The 18,491-nt window shown below is 47.1% G+C and overlaps 1 protein-coding gene across 1 annotated transcript in view; it reads right to left on the bottom strand.

The window, feature by feature from the left end:
- Positions 1–18,491, bottom strand: part of LOC149359243 (SEC14-like protein 2) — a 38,079-nt gene that overhangs the window by 19,142 nt on the left and 446 nt on the right. The window contains exons 2-5 of the mRNA XM_089568995.1: positions 6,344–6,413; positions 4,438–4,481; positions 4,317–4,379; positions 1,366–1,459 (exon numbers count right to left, since the gene is read on the bottom strand). Of these exons, the coding sequence (XP_089425121.1) occupies positions 1,366–1,459; positions 4,317–4,379; positions 4,438–4,481; positions 6,344–6,413 (271 nt within the window). The remainder of the gene's footprint in view (positions 1–1,365; positions 1,460–4,316; positions 4,380–4,437; positions 4,482–6,343; positions 6,414–18,491) is intronic.

Genomic DNA, 18,491 nt, shown 5'->3' with positions numbered 1-18,491 from the left:
AATAATCTGATCCTGTGTTACTGTCTCATTTCATGGTATTTTTTTGCTTTGTTTCGTTTCTTTGCTTTTTGTTTTTGTTTTTGTTGAGCTGGTATCATATGTTGTTACACAATGTTCTTGCCCCCGCCTTATGTAATGCTCCCGGGCCCTTAAGGCTTCAATAAATGAAATGAAATGAAATAAAAAAAATTAGGTGCGGTTCAACTACTCTAGGACCAGGTTAGAGAGCGAAAGCTATGGCGTATCGGGAAACCACACGCAGCTTGGCGTCTGTAACGTTGAGTGCGCTCCCGTTACTGGATAGGCAGCGCGCCCACCGGTGGTGTCCACTGTCTCGGGACGCGGTAGAACGTGTCCCAGTTGAAAAATACACCAGGATGGCTTGGTGCTTTCTGGTGTTTCCTAACGTGAACACCAGCTTCTGTAGTGTGTTCTGGTGTTAACACCAGACTGGGCTGGCGTGCTGTAGTGTGCACACCAGATCGGTTTGGTGTGTTGTGATGTGCACACCAGACTGGTTTGGTGTGTCGTAGTGTGCGCACCAGACTGGGTTGGTGTGCTGCAGCCTGCACGCCAGACTGAGCAGAGAAAGCGGGAAGGTTTGAGACTACAAAGCTCCTGCAATCTAAACCATGCAAATAGGTTTGTTTCCTGCAAGATGGGCGTGGTATATCAAATTCCTCTGTCGTGCGGCCTTGCGTAAATAGGCCAGACAGGCCGTTTCATTATTATTAGGCTGATGGAACACACGAATTCTTTAGAAAAGAGCGCCTCAAACCTAGCAAAACATTGCAACATGTGTAAATGTGTTGACACTGAATTGTTATTTTTCAGAGAGCAGCCCATCACAGAAGTTGCCGAGGCCTTCCACTTTATAGGGAAGTCCAGCTGGATGAGTTAGGAAACCTCCTTTAGTTTTAACTGCGAGAGAGATGGACATGCTTCACAAAGGGTAGCATGTTAGGCGGCTACAACACGGGCCTAATATTTTTATTTCTATATTTTTTTATTTCTTTAATCACGGAATCTATGTATGACTATGCGAATGTGGACCGCTGCATGCGCCTGTAAAGTGAGTGCTTACTTCAAATAAAATCCAGTTGCAAGTTCAGCGCTGTGTCTGTCTCTTCTTGCTCTTTCTCCTGCGCTGCTGAATACAAGCTCTTTAACAGTTCTCACCACTGATGAGCAAGAATGGCTTCGTAAGCTAAAAGCAGCGCAGCACGCGGACATTCCTGCATTGGAGTACTCCAGGCGTAGCATGGATTAAAAAATTGTTGCTATTGCGTTTTTAAGTCAGTCTCCACCCTGCCATATTGCGGGGCCTGTGGAAGCTACGGGAGGCCCTGGAAAAAGGCAGCTCACCCTTGATGTCAACGCTGCCGATGTTTATGAGCCAGACTGGATGACCTCTTGGATGACAATCCAGGATGCCGCCTGGGAAGTGGTCCCGCATCACCTGCAACAAAAGCCGGTTTCCCCATCGTGCGAACGGTCTGTCCCCATGCACGCGCCACTGATGATTGCACACGCACTGTGAAAGGCCACTAGACGGCAGCTTCAGCCCGGACGGAGACACTCTGCGTGGCAAGAGACGCAGACGTGTGTGGCTTCTACAGGGCGCGGACGCTCGTGCTTCGGCAAGTTGGCTTGTGCTGTGTTGGACCTTATGGCACATAGGCCATCATGGGCCAAGCTCAAGGTATAGAGAAATTGTTTTTTGCTGAATTTTGCAGAAATATTAAAATCATCGATAGTGTAGAGGGACTAAAGCATTGGTTTGTATTACCTAGCGATGACAGGGTAAAGAAATTTTGTAACTGACTAATAGTTGAAGCTTTAAAGAAGGTCTCGTAGCCTCAACAACCATCCTTGGCGAAGCCGTAAAAGGACACCCCTGCGTATGTTCCCAAGCGACTCGATTTCATAGACCAATAGTGCGAAGAGAGCACCTGGGAACAGATACGGCACAGCAGCCGTCTTTTCACAGGTGAGCTGTTTACGACCGCTGTTTTCGGCTTCATTTGTACGTTTCTCGGCCTCAGCGGACCACTTGCTGCATGCACCGTAACGTTTGATCGAAGGTTTTTCCCTCGTTTCCTTTTGTAGTTGCAGAATGCCGCAAGTTGTGGAAGGAACACAAATGTTTCAAGAACTGTTGCAACACAAGTGTGATATGTCACTGGAAGAATACATGCAAAACTCATGAACTGAGCGATCACTATTGCTAAATAAAGTCACGTTTTGAGCTGACGTGTGAATTTTGCTTGCTTTGCGGGAATGAACGCAGTTTAGAGACGGAGAGGCGGCAACTTAATTTTGCGCATTAGCATCGCCTGACTACCCTCAGTTGTCATGGCAAGGAACCCTTTGGGGACATGAAGCGCTCTGCAATGGAGTCTCGAATTCTCATGGCATCTGAAGCTGAGCGGCTGCCATTGCCTGTAGTGCAGGGACTCTGGAACCAGGGGGGAAGGGGGGGAGGGGGCAGGGGGGGCGGCCACCCCCCCCCCCAACTTTTTTCCAGGGGGGGGGGGGGGGCAGCGCGTTTGAAGGAGTCAGTGGATGCAGTTAGCACAGGATCGGATTAATTGGAAGAATATGAGAGTGGCCTTTGCCCTGCAATGGGTCTAGTCCGGCTGACGATGATGATGATGATGAAGCAAAGACAATACTTGCCTCCCCACTCCCAAAAACGTTCCGGAGTCCCTGTCTCGAATGCTGTTTTTCATAGCAGCATGCAGTATGCACGTGTGTCTGTCATTCCATATTTAATTCTCGTCTTAGTTACTGTGGTTTGGTATGGGCGCTACAACTTAGGCAAACTTACACAAGATACATGTAATACAAAATAACTTTCTGGGTCTTCTTGAAAACGTCCCGCGGTCTTACCCCGTCTCAGAAATTTTCCCCAATTGTAGAATCATTCCCATACCAAAAATGTTTCCTTATCGTGTAAGTCGAGCTCTTAAACAAGAATTGTGTAATCACATGTCTTTTCTTGAAACACTACCTAAATTTAAAAAACGAATCCCTACATACGCAGCAACAAGCGGGGACCAATGAGAAGTGAGAAGCCTATCGAACTACCTATCGTCTGCACACGTTAGAAAATAGGTTCCCACAAATTCTTAATCAACTTCAAGAAAAAAATATTAATCGTGCTATACAAAAGTTTAGCGGAACTGTTTTTCTCGCACACATAACATTTCTCGGTATTAGTCCTTGGTATTTATATTTTTTCCTTAAGCCCATGATTTTTGGACGTTGCTATTGGTTTTGATTCTTGTAAACCAGGGCAACGGCTCGAAGCCAAACAAGGAAGGGAGCGCTGTGTTTTTTCCTTTCCTTGTTTGGCTTCGAGTCGTTGCGCTGGTTTACAAGAACCATGTGCGACCAACTCGCCCACCAGTTCATGTTGTATTGGTTTTTAGTTTTCTATTTTGTCACCCGTCCGTTCATCAAAAAGATGTCAATGGCTGGCTGCACTATATGTAGTGTCTTTTGATGGTGCTTCGCCTTGAAGTGTTATTTTATGCTTACTTGTGTTTTTTCATTTTTTTCTCTCATTGTAAAGAACAGTGCTTCTCGACCTCCTGTACTACTGCCAAAATGTAGGGGGTCCAGGTCTTTCTAAAGCTGTCAATGGACAGCTTTTACTCCGGGCCCCCGTCATCATGTACGACGTGATGATCGAATAAAGATTATTATGATTATTATTATTATTATTATTACTATTATTATTATTAATTATTATCATTATCAGAAACGCGACGCACTCACCTCGCTCAACACGACGATGCGCTGCGACGGCACTGGCCAACAGGCTCTTCACCCAACCAAAGTAGCTGTGTGCGTCGAGCGACTTGCAGGCTTTCATCTGCTGCATCGACACGCAGCTTGTCGTCAGAACAAGGTATTTACTATGTCCATGTTCGTCTTTGGGGCCAGCAACTCGGCATCAGCGGTTGCATCCGTTCTGACGTGCAGCTGGCGTGGATCAGTGCCGTCGCACATCGGTATACCTTTGACTCGCAGCGAGCCCTTGTGGGGCCCACAAGCTGCCACTGCGCTACCTAAACATATCGTGCATTGTGCACACACACGTCCGGCCCCTGCGAAAGGCCGCTCGAAACGCTAAGCTGCGTGAGGTGTAGTGCACTCTAATATGGCGGCGGACTGACCGGCCCGAACCGCGGCACAGGATGTGACGTCACGCAAAAACTATGTATACTTTCTCTCTCAGATGTAAAAAAAAAAAAAGAACGATGACATTAATTGTGAGAACATTTGCAAAGATTTGAGAAAAGCTTTACCTTGGGCACCTGGTAGTCTGCGAGCAGGCTGTCCACGCCGTTCTGCTGACGCCAACGCAGGTGCTGTTCGGGAAGGAAGGGCTCAGCTGTGCGCCGAGGGGCGCGCTCGCCTGCTGCTCACCTGCCGAAACATGAGCTCTGCCCGGGCCGTGTCGAACTCGCGCGCTGCACAAACGGGCATTGCGCTCGTCAGTGCCGCCCGCTGTCGAGGGTTTTTTTCCCGTCGAGGCGGGAGGGTTTCCCGCCGTGGCTATTTAATGATAGTTTGTTTACTTGAGAGCCTACTTTAGGACTTAGACAAGAGTGGTGCAAGAACAAGAAATCGAACAGCAGTGCATCGTAGCGCAATATTAAGGGAAAAGCAGTCGGAAGATGTTATAAAGATCGAGCACCTCTTAAGAAGGGGCAGCCTACACGAATCACTTTGTACTTAGAATTCGGCGTGCAGACAACCCCGTATGTGCTTCTCATCACGAGGACGAGGATGTACCTTTTCTGTTACTGGATTGCCCAGAGCATGACAGCTTTAGGACCTGACTGAGAAGGGACTTGGCTACACTTGATAAAAGGGTTTTCAGTCTCCAAAAGGTATTAGGTCCATAGCCACCGCATGCACTACAGAAACAGGCGATCATTAGGCTGAAATCTTTCCTCGAGGACAGTGGCATACTTGGGAGCAATAAGACGTTGCTTGAGCAAATTCTTGGATGGTTCGCCTCGGCTCGTGGTCTGCGGTGTGCTGGCAATCACTCTTATGTGTTTATATCACGTATCTGATGTGTCTGATATCGTTATATTTGCTGCTCATTGTTTGTTTCTTTCATTTCTTGAATTCGTGCTTTTTACTGTGATTAGGACATTCCATTGCACATAGTGCATCCTCATTTTATGCCATTAGGTTATATCATTACATATCGTTTATTTTTATACTTTATGTTAGCATTTCTGGAGTGTCCATTGTAGTATGTATATAGTGAATTCAGTGCGTTGTATCTATGCTTTGTTGGGCGTTATGTTGTCCGTCCCAGCGTTTGTCTTCCATTATGTGAAAAGGAGTAGCCGGTGCCACAATCATGCCCCAACATCTCCTTTTTATGTCTATATGAATAAGGCAAGTATTTATCAGTTTTCAGCTCTCCTGCGATACAAAGAATCCTCAGACGCAAAACACGTCTTTTGAGCGGTGTAAGGAGCTGCTAACCAGCGTAACCTGGAGAATCAACCGGGCCTTATCCTACACGTCCGCCGGGCAGCTGCCGTGAAGCCCTGGAACGGGGAGTAAAGCTGGGCCCCAGAAGTTTTCCAGGCCAACGTGCAGACATCACAATTCTCACTATGGCTAGAACACTTTCTTCGGAACACTCTAAAATTACGCTCTGGCTGCACATAACACCGTGAATAAAATGAGACGCCGGTTTAAAACAGCGTATCTATACGCCCAAAACATCTAAAAATTGGGTTTCTAACTGAAACAAGTGCATGAGCACGGCAACGTTTTAGCAGACACACAAAGTTTCGGTTTCCGGTTTCCGGTAGCCAAAGAGTCTTTCTTTGGCTACATTCTCAGTTGCACTTCAGCGCGAATGTGCTCATTGCTGCACCTTCATTTTTAAAATATCATTAAAAAAACCTTTCGGTTCAGTAGCACTATAGCTAACCAAACTACAGTTCTGAGGAAGCTAATAATAAATCAACTGCCTCTCGAGTGGCTGAGCGCAATGTGAATGTCACTGTGTCAGATTGATTCGAGGCACCATTTCGTTCATTCCACTTCGAGACCCGGCGCCATAGGAGCGTTCAAACCTGTAACAACACGCTCAGAACTTTTACACCCGTAACTTTTACACCCGTAAGCTCAAGCAACTCCTGCGATGTTAACCAGAACAATGCTCGTGCTGTTGGTGCTTACAGATGCAACTTGATGGCATCACGCCCATTTTCGATGGATCACCAAACTCGATTCTTCGCCGCAGTGAGCAGATTCAGGGCTCGCATTGGTATCAAGGCTGCGCCTTGAACGGACTCACCCCTCAGCCATCGCAGCAGATTGGCGTCCGTGTGCTCCGGTCCAAGGACGTCCGCCACCGCCCCGCGGAACTGCAGACGTCAGAAATGCTCGCTGCGGGTTTCCATCGAAACATACTGGCCTTTATGAGAACAACAGGTTACGTTTCCGAACTATAGCATAGCGTGCTCGCATCCGCAAGAGCTGTAGTGCAGGTCGAAGGTATTTGCACATATTTTCTGCATGTGGGTATCCTATCGGTTGCGAAATTACGGGCCATTCTATTGGGAAAGCGCGCTAAATGCTACAGTCGTCATCCATGACACAATAAATGAAGCAAGGGGCACTAAAAAGTACAGGGGGATGTCATCTTAGATTGGGGCTCTGTGCAAGCCCCTGCTTTAGCAACGCGCGGTACGCATCATTTCGCAGCTTGTAGCGGCGGAGCGAAAGCCACAAGCGCGACTATAATTCAGGATGGCTGCCCTGAGAACGAAGTTTGCACTTTACGGGACTTTTATTCTTCACCACGTGCAACGGCCGAGCTAGACCTATTGCATATTCTCTGCAGTGTCCGAAATTTATGTGGACGAGATTCGTAAAGTTTTTTGGCACCAGCAGACACCATCTTTAACCAGGTGGGCCAATTTTCTGGCACTTTACGGGACTTTTCTTGTTCAGCAAGTGCGAAGGCCAAGCTAGACCTATTGCATATTCTCTGCAGTGTCCGAAATTTATTGTGTTGTGTTGGGTTTTATGGCACATAGGCAACTGAGGCCATCATGCATCATGGAAAAGTTTTTTGTTGAGTATTATAGAAATGTCAGAAATCATCTCTGGTGTAGAGGCCCTCAAATGTTAATACTACGTAGTGAACATATATAAATTTTAGAAATGGCTACTAGTCAAAGCTTTAAAGTGGGCTGGGTACTATCCTTGGCTAAACAAGGACATTAAGACTCCCAACCAACAAAAATAAAAACCTCAGCCTTCTTCTCAGGCGTGAGAAGTGGATGATGTGGATTAAAATTCAAACAGACCAGAGGGTAAAGAAGTTAGAGTCTTTTAAGAAATCCCGTTTCTTTAAGAACGCTAAAAACACATGATATATCAACAATTACACCATCTCCTAAAAGCAGTGTAGGATGAAAAGGAGTGTATTCGTTATAGAGACTTCCTTATTTTCTCCAGTTTCACACAAGAGAATAAAATGTGGTTAATCGTAACTTCAACTACGCATTTTTCGCAAACAGGTTGATATTGTTTTGTCAGTAGGAAATTGTGTGTGAGGTGCGTGTGTCTTATATGAAGACGGCAGATAATCACTTCCTTGAAACGTTCTTGGTGGGTGCAGGATTTCCATTCTCCTAAAACTGGTTTTAGTTTGTTGGTTTAGTGGTTTGATTTAGTGTAGTTTGTTGTTTGCTTCATTGTCCCAAGCGGACTGCCATTTTTTCTTTATTTCACAATGTACAGAGTTCATGCAATCTTCATAGGGAATATCTACTTTCTTTGTTTGCTACGAGCTTGCGCAGCGCAGCGGTCTGCTCTCTCGTTGCCTTTAATTCCGACGTGACTCGGCACCCAACAAAGTTTTATGTTTTTTCCTTGAGCTATGGCTTTTGTTATGTTGTGTATGATGTCACCGAGCATGGGTGTAATCGCATTTCTAGAGTGGAGAGCTGTAAGTAAACTAAGGGAGTTTGTGTAAATAATACTGTTTCTTAAGTTCTCATTTACTATTTTTTTTATGGCTAAGCACACAGCATAACATTCGGCTGTAAAATTGATGCACACTGTGGAAGCCTGATTACTTCTTTCTCATACCCTCGTACTACTGCACTTCCTACGTTGGCGTCTGTTTTTGAACCGTATAGAAGTCCGTAAAGCCATTGTATCTTTCTTCGAGTGCAAGAAATTCTTGTACTATATGTTGTTGTGGAGTTTACGTTTTGTGAAATTGTGTAAAGGTGAAATCACATATCGTAGGAAAGTTGTACCACGGAGGTAGTGGCTCTCATCTGAGCGCAATGTTAGGTAATGTGTTCAGTACGGCGAGATTCTGGCAGATCTCTTCAAAACGCAGGAGGAGTGGCCCAGCAGTTTGCGGTTTGTTATTAAAGAGTGTTCTGGATGGACACTTTATAACTATTTCGTAACAGATATTTTTCGGTTGGGAACAGATTTTTAGAATTTATGAGCACGTGAGCATGATTTTTATGTCTGTAAGTGGTGGTTCCATAGTTTCAACATAAAGACTGTTTATAGGCGATGTCCTATAAGCACCAGTTGAAAGACGTAAACCTAAATTGTGCACAGGGTCGGGTCATTTCAAGTACGATGGCCTTGCTGATCCATACACTATACTACCATAGTCTAAGCAGGATCGTACCACAAAGCGATAAATTTTTAGAAAGCCTGCCCTGTCAGAACCCCAGTGTTTATGTGAAAGGACTTTGAGTGTGTTCAGTGATCGAGAAGTTTTCTTTTTTAACGCTTTAATATGAGGCAAGAAAGTGAGTTTTTTGCCAAATGTTATACCTAAAAATTTGTGTTCATTAATTATGGGCACCTCGGTTTTGTTCAGATGCAGGGTCGAATCTGCCTGTAATCCTCGTTTGAGTGAGAAAATAATGGCTACCGTTTTCTGTGCTAAAAACTGGAAACCATTTCTGTCTGCCCATGACGCTAGTTTGGTTATTGTTAACTGTGTTTGTCTTTCTTATGGTGATATGTTGGAGGATGTGCAAGCTATTGGGAGGTCGTCTACATAAAGTGAGTACATAACGGACCTTGGTATTATTTTAAGAGAATTCTTTTTTTACAATAAAGAGAGTTGTGCTTAAAATACACCCTTGAGGCACTCCCTTTTCCTGAATAAAATTCCTTGAAAAGGTTGAGCTATAGGCGGACATTAAATGAACGGTTAGACAAAAAGTCTTTAATGGGGTTCAGCATTCTGCCACGGATGCCGAGCTCAGCTATGTCCTGAAGAATCCCGAACCTGCAGGTTGTATCATACGCTTTTTCTAAATCGAAGAAGACTGCAAGACAGTTTTGTTTGTGTATAAAACCTTCTCTGACAGTATTTTCAAGACGGACTAGGTGATTTGTAGTGGAACATCCCTTTTTAAAACCACACTGATGGATATCGAGAAGTTCACAGGATTGAGGAACAAAAGTTAATCTTATATTCAGGACACTTTCAAAGGATTTGGTGAGACAACTAGTTAAGGCTATGGGTCTATAACTGCCAGGAGAAGTTGGGGGTTTGCTAGGTTTAAGAAACGGTACAATAATAGCTTTTTTTCCAGGCTTCAGGTATTTTCCCTGATATCCAAACTGTGTTAAACAATCTTAAAAATGCTTCTACGGCAGGCTCGGGGAGATGGGCAAGCATTTCATAACGTATTTGGTCGGGTCCTGGAGCAGTTTTTTTTTCGGCAGACAGTACTACATTGATTTCTTGGAGAGTAATTAAATTGTTGTATTCTTTTTCACCTCCGCTTACTGGAAGTCTTAGTTTTTCGATTATATTTTCGTGTTTTATAAATTGCGTATAGTGCGATGAACTGGAAACTGTAGCGAAGTGTTCACCCAAAATGTCTGCCTGTTCCATTATGCTTGTTTGTGTGCCAGGTGCTGACAGAAGAGGAACTGTGAACGGTAAGAAATTGCCATTTAATTTTCGAACCTGCTCCCAGATTTTTTAGATGTGATTTGACTGTTTATCGATGAAACATAACTCTGCCACGATGCTTTCTCGGCACTGCGACGGACGCACCGAGCTTTCGCTCTTGCCTTCTAAAAATTTACGATATTCTCATATGTCGGATACCTGCGAAATTTACCCCAAGCTCTATTTTGTAGTTTTTTTTTCTTCCTTCCCCTCATTTTTTTTTATTCGAGCTGTTTGCCATCAGGCATAATGAAAAAGGAAAGAAAGTTATAAAAAGGAGTGCAAACAAGCCTCGCTTAAAAAGCGGCAAAAGTTCGTGATATAGCGATTATCTAGAGTCCACTTGATATAGTCGTCTGCAACGTCCCATCGCAGGCCAACCTTTCTTAGTAAACGTCGTCGCACGGAAGCTGTAGCCGGGCAAGTCCACAGCAAGTGTTTTTCATCACACTGGTCGGGCGCAGCACCACAATGAGGACACTTGTCTGTCACTTCGTAACGTTTGTCACGCCACCGATGACGCACAGAAGGAGTCAGAGCCGCTCCTGCCCGAATCCGGCGCACAGATACCTCCTCCTCCCGAGTGAGACTCCGGGGGAGAGGGTACGAACACGGAGGAATTAGAGCGCGTGTTCGCTGACGCAAAGACTGTTTCTCGGAAACATGGGACAGGAACGGATCTGAGGGAAGAGGAGAAGGTGGCGGGATATCGGATGTGTCAAGGTGTGTCATTGCATCCACATGGATATTATGCGGATCCTGGGCATGCCCGCGAATCCAGTGTATACGCACAGGACAGGGGTATTTTGTGCAAAGTTGGTGAATGGATTGTGTAACTTGGAATGTTCGCCGGACAGCCTTAAGCTGCTTAAGGGCGGCAAGGGAGTCGGTGTAAATGTGTACAATATCGAAAGTAGGTACGAGTGGAAGGGAAGCAATGGCATTGTGTATCGCCTGAAGCTCCAAGGCCAGGGGGGAGCAAGTATCCGTGCTATATGTAGCGCGGGAGTTGAGATGAGGATGTGAGGGACTGTAAACTGCAGTAACTCCCTGCACTGCTGTGTGTGATGCATCGGTGTATATTATGCACCCTGAAGGAAGATGGGCGGCTGATATCGGCGTCGAAGCAGAGGGGCGATTTTCTGTGAGCTGACAGTATGACCATGGAGGAAGAGTCTGTAAACGATGAAGCTGAAGCGACATCTTGCGTGCTCTGTTTGCCTCACGCTGGTCGATAAGTTCACTCAATGTATTAAGTTGAGCGTACTCTTGCAGAATGGGTATGGGTGTGATACGCGGAAGATAAGTTATGGCGCGCATAGCCTCCCGATTGATTGATTCAAGGGAGTCCCACTGTCGGCGGGTGAGGCGATGAAATTGCGCTTGGTACACTATCCGCGGCTGAAGGATGGAGCGCACGAGCTGACGGGCAGTATCAAAACGCGCTCCGCCAGAGCGCATAGCTATGCGTCGAATCAGACCGAGAGTAGCGTGAGCCGATTTACGGGTCGCGTTTAGCCACGGAGTCCCAGTCCCAGATGTATGAAGTAGAAGACCTAGAACACGCACACTTTCAACTTGAGGAATTGGAGAATTATCTACCGTGAAGGTAAAAGGTGCTGCTTTCCGTAAGCCACTTCTGTTGCCAATGCGAATGAAACAAGATTTATTACACGAGAGGGTCAGACCCAAAGGGGGTAGTCGTGATGTTAAGGCATCCAGCGCTTGCTGAAGCGCCGACTGTTGCACAGACGCATCTGGATTACAGGACCACAAGGTTATGTCGTCGGCGTACGCAAGGACGCGCACAGAAGGAATTTTCTCTAGGGCTCGGACAAGAGGTATAAAAGTTACATTAATTAATGTGGGGGCGAGGACGGAGCCCTGCGGTACACCGCGGTTGGAGGTAAAGTGACCAAAAGGCTTCCCATGGACACGCACACTGAAGGTTCTGTTTGTTAAAAATGAGTGAATTGAAAGGAGAAAGCGATGCGGGAGACCCTCATTTGTACACCACACTATGTGGTTTTGTCGCGCCACTCCTGACGATTGAGGAATAGCTGTGAGTGCGGCAGTTATGATACAATTCGTGAACTTTTCATTTATCTGATCGATGGTCAGATTTTCTGAAATTGTATTTTCTAAAGTTGCTTTATCTCTAAAAAGTACCAGTCAGCGAGGTGAAGCTTTCAGCGTCGCGGCTTTGTTGGGATTATTTTCGGTGGGGATAACCCCGGTGGGGATTGACAACCATATAGGTTGTCAATGACTTCCCATTTAAAATCGTTAAAAACAGAAAGTAAACTAGACGACAAATCTAAACAGGTCATTTTCCCTGAGGTAGGGGAGCAGTATGTGGCTTTTTCTGTATTTAAAAGGCCTACATTATTTGTGAGGATAAAATCCTCAATTATTTGACACCTAGAATCACAGCGCTCGCTTCCCCAAAAAGGGGAGTGAGCATTAATATCCCCAAATACTAGATACGGTTGTGGAAGTTTTAGTTCTTGTAGATCGTGGACTGTTAATGTAAAATGTGGAGTAATATATACAGAACAGATAGAAATTGTTTTATAGCTGACGACACTGACTGCAACGGCTTCAAGTTTTGTTTTGAGTTTGATTTCTCGAGCAGGGACGCCGCTTTGAACGACAATAGCGGCGCCTCCCAAGAGTCTATTTGCCTGCTCGCGATCGCGTCTAAAGACATAAGGCTACGGGCAACATTTATCCCAAAATATATGTTATGTCAATGTAATTCTTCAATATTCCTTTACAGTTCCACTGGACTAGAAAAGCCATGTTTATGTTTTGAGGTAGGAACGATAAGGGGTGTGCTTATGTTCTGGGGCCGTTATGACGGCCCTGTCTTTTTTTTCGCTCAGGAGAGCTGTTCCGCCGCTGTAAAGCAGGCGGGCTGGGAGTTACGTCCATCACCTCGCGAGAGGTGCTAGACGACCGCGGGGAAGCCGCGGGTGTGTGGGTTTCAGGCCGACCCATTGACCAGCGCCCCCTACTTTGGAGATGGCAGAGCAGCCTTCCTGTCCCTGCCTGGGGCGCGGATGGCCCTGCCCTAGGCTCGGTGAAAGTGGCTTCGGCAGGTGCCGGAGTGCTGCGTGGTGCACCGCCCCTGCGCACCACATCAGCGAAGTTGGATTTAGCTGTGAAGGAGAATGTGTTCGTAAGCGCAAATCGCCTCCTTGCTTCTTTAAAGTGAATATTTTCTTTGGTCTTTATGGTATTTCTTTTTCCTGCTTCCAGGACGGACAATCCCTGGAGTACGCAGCGTGGTCTCCTTCGCAGTAAGCGCAGCGTAGGGCTGCGTCACATTCCTGAGAGTGGTGGTCCTTCCAAGCACATTTCGCGCAAGTTTTACGGCCGCGGCAGCGCTGTGAGCCGTGGCCAAACTTTTGATATTTGAAGCATCTTCTTTGGTTAGGGATGCAGTGCCTTACAGTTACTTTGAGGTATCAAACTTCGATGGCTCTAGGCAAGGTCTGGTGTCAAACGTCATGACGATGTGTTTAATATCTATTTCTGTGTTAACCTTGCGGATTTTAATCCTGTGAACGTCAATTAGATTTTGCTCGGTGAGCCCTTGAAGCATTCCGGTTTCTGTTATATGGATAAAGTCAATTTCAGAGATTACACCTCGGACTGTGTTAAGAAAGATCGGTGGGTAGGGGTCACGAAGACAGGGGTGTCCTCTATAGAAACAATGTTTATTTTGAGCACTGGGTGCTGTCGCGCAGTTCAAGCAGTAAGTCTTCACAGACCATTCTTGATACCTTGTAGCCAGGGCCCAAGGTATCTGTTAAGCATTTGGACACAATGAATAGGGATATTATTCTGGCTTGTTTTTCTTCGTTTTCACTATGGATTACGTGGAACTTTGAGAATGCTGATTTTTTTTTTTCGGAAAGAAATCTGATGCATCGTTCTGCTCCTTTTGAGAGAGCGAGCATGTTTAAAAAGAAGGGGAGGCATAATTTTTTTTTCGGTCATGTTGCCAGCCACGCACCGCGCAGCCCAACTAGAAGACGGGACAGGAACTTGCAAGCAAGTCCTGCCCACGTACGCCAGCTGTAACCGTAACTATAACAAAATATGACACAGGTGGGGACACAGTGGTATGTTGCTTCCGCGGGGGGGGGGGGGGGGGGGGGGGGGGGCATAAAGGTTAAACGCCCGGCATCGGGTCAACCACCAGCATCCCCTTTTCGCCGGACACGGCGATGCCACGCACGGTGTTGGGGACGGAGGGGCCCTTGGATTGTCTGACTCGTTCAGCCCCGCTGGTCCCGGCTCCGAAGGACGGTGTCGAATTCCATTATGGAGGAAATTGTCCAGAAGCTTTATTTTACACATTTAGAGATAGGAGTGCATCGGTCATAAAACAACATCCCGTTAAAGTTACGCTTCGTATTCTCCAGATCCCTGACTGGGGAATAAAGTTCGGAGAACGATGTCCAATCAGGTGGGAAGTTGTGTACACTGGTGGTAGCACCCACTGCAGGAGGCGGTGCTGATGCTCTCTCGGAGCTCGGTCGATGGAAAGGGGTAGAAATAGCGTCATCAAACACTGATGTGCCAATTTGACCACTGCGGCAAGCCTTCTGTTCCTTGCCTCCGTGGCAAAGGAATTTCCCGCAGTCTCCCAGCAGGTGAATGAACGCCCTAGTACTCTCCCACCGGATGTCCGAGACACGAGACCTATGTCGAGGACACAGCCGTCTTTCAATTAACAGCAACAGCTTGACCTTTCACAGCATCACTCCGTACGGCGTCACGAGGACAGACTCAGCCACTTGACGCCGCCGCCATCGCCGCTGCTTCCACCAATGCTGCCGCCGTCACCAGTCCTTGCCGCATCTTTGCTTCATGATGACTCATGTCAGCTAGGAATTCCTCCCAGGCCCGTGTTCGCCGATCTTAACAATGGCTAAGCCTTGGGTGCTCGGGGCTGTGATGACGCACTGCTTACCATCATCCCCCTGCGGGGATGTCCCTGCGGATGGTCAGGAACCTATGGTACGTGTCGCGACTCACCGACATCTGCATGTAGCAGATGCACCCTGAGGGGACGCATGCAAATGAAATCGAATAGTTCTTGTGTCTAGCAGCCAGAAGTGTGTGTGTCTTCGGCATACTGGAATACGCGGAAGTCGTTGGCGTATATGTTAAAAAATATAGGCGCTAATATAGACTCTTGCGGAACACCAGACCTTAGTTGTTGTACGTCACTTTTATATTTACTTAGTGGAACGATTTGTGAGCGGTTAGCAAGATAGCCAACAAGAGACAGGAAAACTCCTCTAAAGTCATATTCATTAAGTTTATCAGACAAAACATCATGCATGAGTAATGGCGTCGAATGCCTTCGAAACATATAAAAATGATGCGGAGGCAAATTCATTCTCATGAATGGCGCTATACGAGCAGATCGGAGAGTTCAGCAAGCGCTTTCTGTGTGCCGCGAGCCTTGATAAAACCAAACTGGTTACATCAGAATAGCTCAAGAACCTCAAAAAAACCAGTCATCACCAAGGAATTATGTTTTTTTTCTAAAACCAGCGCAAGCGACGGTAAGATCGGGATGCCACGACAATTTTCAACTTTGTTTTTCGCTCCACTCTTTTGCAGGGGGATAACCAGGGTTTCCTTCAAGCCTTGTGGTACTCGTTCAGTGGAAATAATGGCGTTTATAACCGCGAGGAAAACATGGTTTAATGGCTCAAAATGCCTGCTTAGTATATCAACTCAGATACAACCACATCCTGCAGATTTCAACTTGCTAAAACTGGAGAGAATACAACGAAAATCGGAGACCGTGCAAGGCGGCAAAACGGTGAGTCAAGCACATGGGTGAACCAGGACAGCAGCTTGGACGCGTTGGTTACTCATTTTTGATAGAACAGCGGAAAACACCGGGACAAGAGACAAGAGGCAGCGCTTGTCTCTTGTTCCGGTGTTTTGCGCTGTTGCATCACACACGTGTCAAACTGAAAAAGTTTAGCGGGCACTGCTGAAAGTGTCGCCTTACTAGCAGCCGCAAAAAGAAGTATTGAATTCGTCTGCAAGTGTTAGAGATAACGCACAAAAGTTGTGGGAAATTGTTTCAGGAGCCGTCTGGCGTATGCCACCTCGTAACCTATCTGCGTCCTTGCTCTGCCTCGAACGACGCTGACTCGTACCCGGTGCACTTGCCGAGTCGCTCCAAGTCTCGGCACCCGCGGCGTCCCCCCAGCCGCCACTGGCTAGCAACCCGGCCTGTGGCCTTTACAGCAAGCCGGCCAGCTCCATCATCAGTTCGCCGCGTCAGTGGATGTCGATTCGCTTTCCTCGCCTCACATTGCCAGTGCTAATTGACCGAGTTTTCCAGCGCACGCTGTTGCCACGTTCAGGCACTCTGACCTTCCCGTCCCTCTGCTAGTCCCTGCTCTCCGGACGTGCACTCATGGACAAAGTTTGCGGAAGCACGCCTGTCTCAAGCACCTACTGTGGCGCCGCAGTAATTTTTTTTCCCGCGAATCCGTAAACTTTTGTCCATCACTACGCCACCCCTGTGGTCGCTTCGACGGTCAGCTGCTGCACCAGACCCGCCACTGCGGGGCGCACATTTGCAGGCTGACCCAGGGCCATTACACTTGCCACTGCGCGCACCTAGACGCCCACCGAAAGCTGCGCCGCTCTGCCAGAGCAAGAACCGCCCGCCTAAGCCTTGCCTTCTGACCCCGGATACCTTGAACGACTCCGACGACCTGGACACCGACTTGCTTCAACGCTTTTGTGCTTAGCTCTTGCACATAGCTTCATCTTCGCTTTCTTAATTGACTCGTCGTCTAGGGAAGGGGGGGGGGGGGGGGGCTGTAGCGACTTGTGCGGTCAGCGCCGGCGAAATTCCGAAGATGGCCAAGTGTCCTCAGCACGCGAGGGATCTTAGCAGCCGCCGCAGAGCCGACCTCTACGTCAGCCAGTCCATGTGGCCGCGGTCGCCTACCAGGCGAACTTCACAAGTTCATAATGAAATTATGGATATTACGAAAGAAAACATCTTCCCCTTCGATGTCCTCATAAAAGATCACGGATGCCGCATTTTCATGGATCAGAATTGATTTTTGTAGTAAGGGATATAACGAGCCCGAAGTAACTTCAGTGTCCGCTACGTGCCAAGTATACTGATTTGTAAAAATGCGCTACAGATCTTAAATTAACGCGCATAAGCCGCTCCGTCACGCTCTCGATGACTGCTCAACCCTGACCTCCGGAGTTTATGTTGGACAGTCGGCTTCGAGGCACAGCGTAGCAGAAGGCACACTTCGGGCTCTTCAACGAGCACGAGGTCACTGTGGCACTTTAACCCAAATTACTGCCAGCAGCCTGGAGCGAACAGGGTGCACTCGGCCTTTCCTTTTTTTTTTTTACACGAGAAAAAAGTGGGAGGGTTTTAACGTAGTTAAACCAAGGAGTCGTGCGAAAGCATGTGTTCAGCCCAGTTGGCTCATGGCTTTGCTTTGCTGGGTCGTCGGCACGTCTGACGGCAATATTAGTTCGATATTGGTATTATTAGACGACGACGACGATGTGCAATGCACAGCGCGAATGCGTGTTGATGTTTAACTCCATGCGATCGGGTGCGGCGATAGAATAGCATAGCGTGCTCGTGCAGTGGCCAGAGAAGCTGGTCTGTTCACGCTGCCGCGGGATCGAACCCCAGTCGCAACAATATTGATTTTATTTATTGTTTTGCCAACGTCATCCTCAAGGTGAAGCTTCACAAAAACTCGGTGAGCCGGTTAGACCTCGAGAAGCAGTGCTTCCACACTAAAACGGAAAATTAGACCTAAGGCATGCACACAAAAAGCGGTCCCTGCCGCAATTATGCAGAGGTCGAAGGGTGTTTCTACGCCGATTCTAAAGAGGACCTCCTATCAGCAACGAATGAAACGCGAATAAGACAACTAAAATGCCAATACCAAATCCGCAACATTAGCTTCAAGACGCGGGTTCGATCCCGGCCGCGGCGGCTGAATTTCGATGGAGGCGAAATTCTAGAGGCCCGTGTACTGTGCGATGTCAGTGCACGTTAAAGAACCCCAGGTGGCCGAAATTATCCGGAGCCCTTCATTACGGCGTCCCTCATAGCCTGAGTCGCTTTGGGACGTTAAACCCCAATAAATCAAAGCAAGCAACATTAGCTCCTGGAGAAGAGATACAAGCGAGGTTTAGTAACTCTTCGAAAGGAGAGTCTTCGCGCCTTCAAAGTGAAATTCCCCGGGGCTAGTACCGAGCTTCCCCTGGATAAGATTTTCTCATTTCGCTGTTCTCGTTTCAAATGTCTTGCTCGCGTTTCACTCCTTGCTGATAACAGGAAGTGGGCATGCATGTGGCAACACACTGGAAATTTCAGTATCAACTTACGTGCAAAACTCATGCCGTGAACAGAAGGCTATTATTCCAAGAAAAAAAAAAAAATCTCCTCGTGTACTTA

Source organism: Amblyomma mixtum, chromosome 2 (genome assembly GCF_055824585.1).
Source record: "Amblyomma mixtum isolate Tamu chromosome 2, ASM5582458v1, whole genome shotgun sequence".
NCBI classification, from domain to species: domain Eukaryota; kingdom Metazoa; phylum Arthropoda; class Arachnida; order Ixodida; family Ixodidae; genus Amblyomma; species Amblyomma mixtum.
The sequence above is the reverse complement of the archived record's forward strand: the minus strand, read 5'-3'. Positions and strand labels throughout refer to the sequence as shown.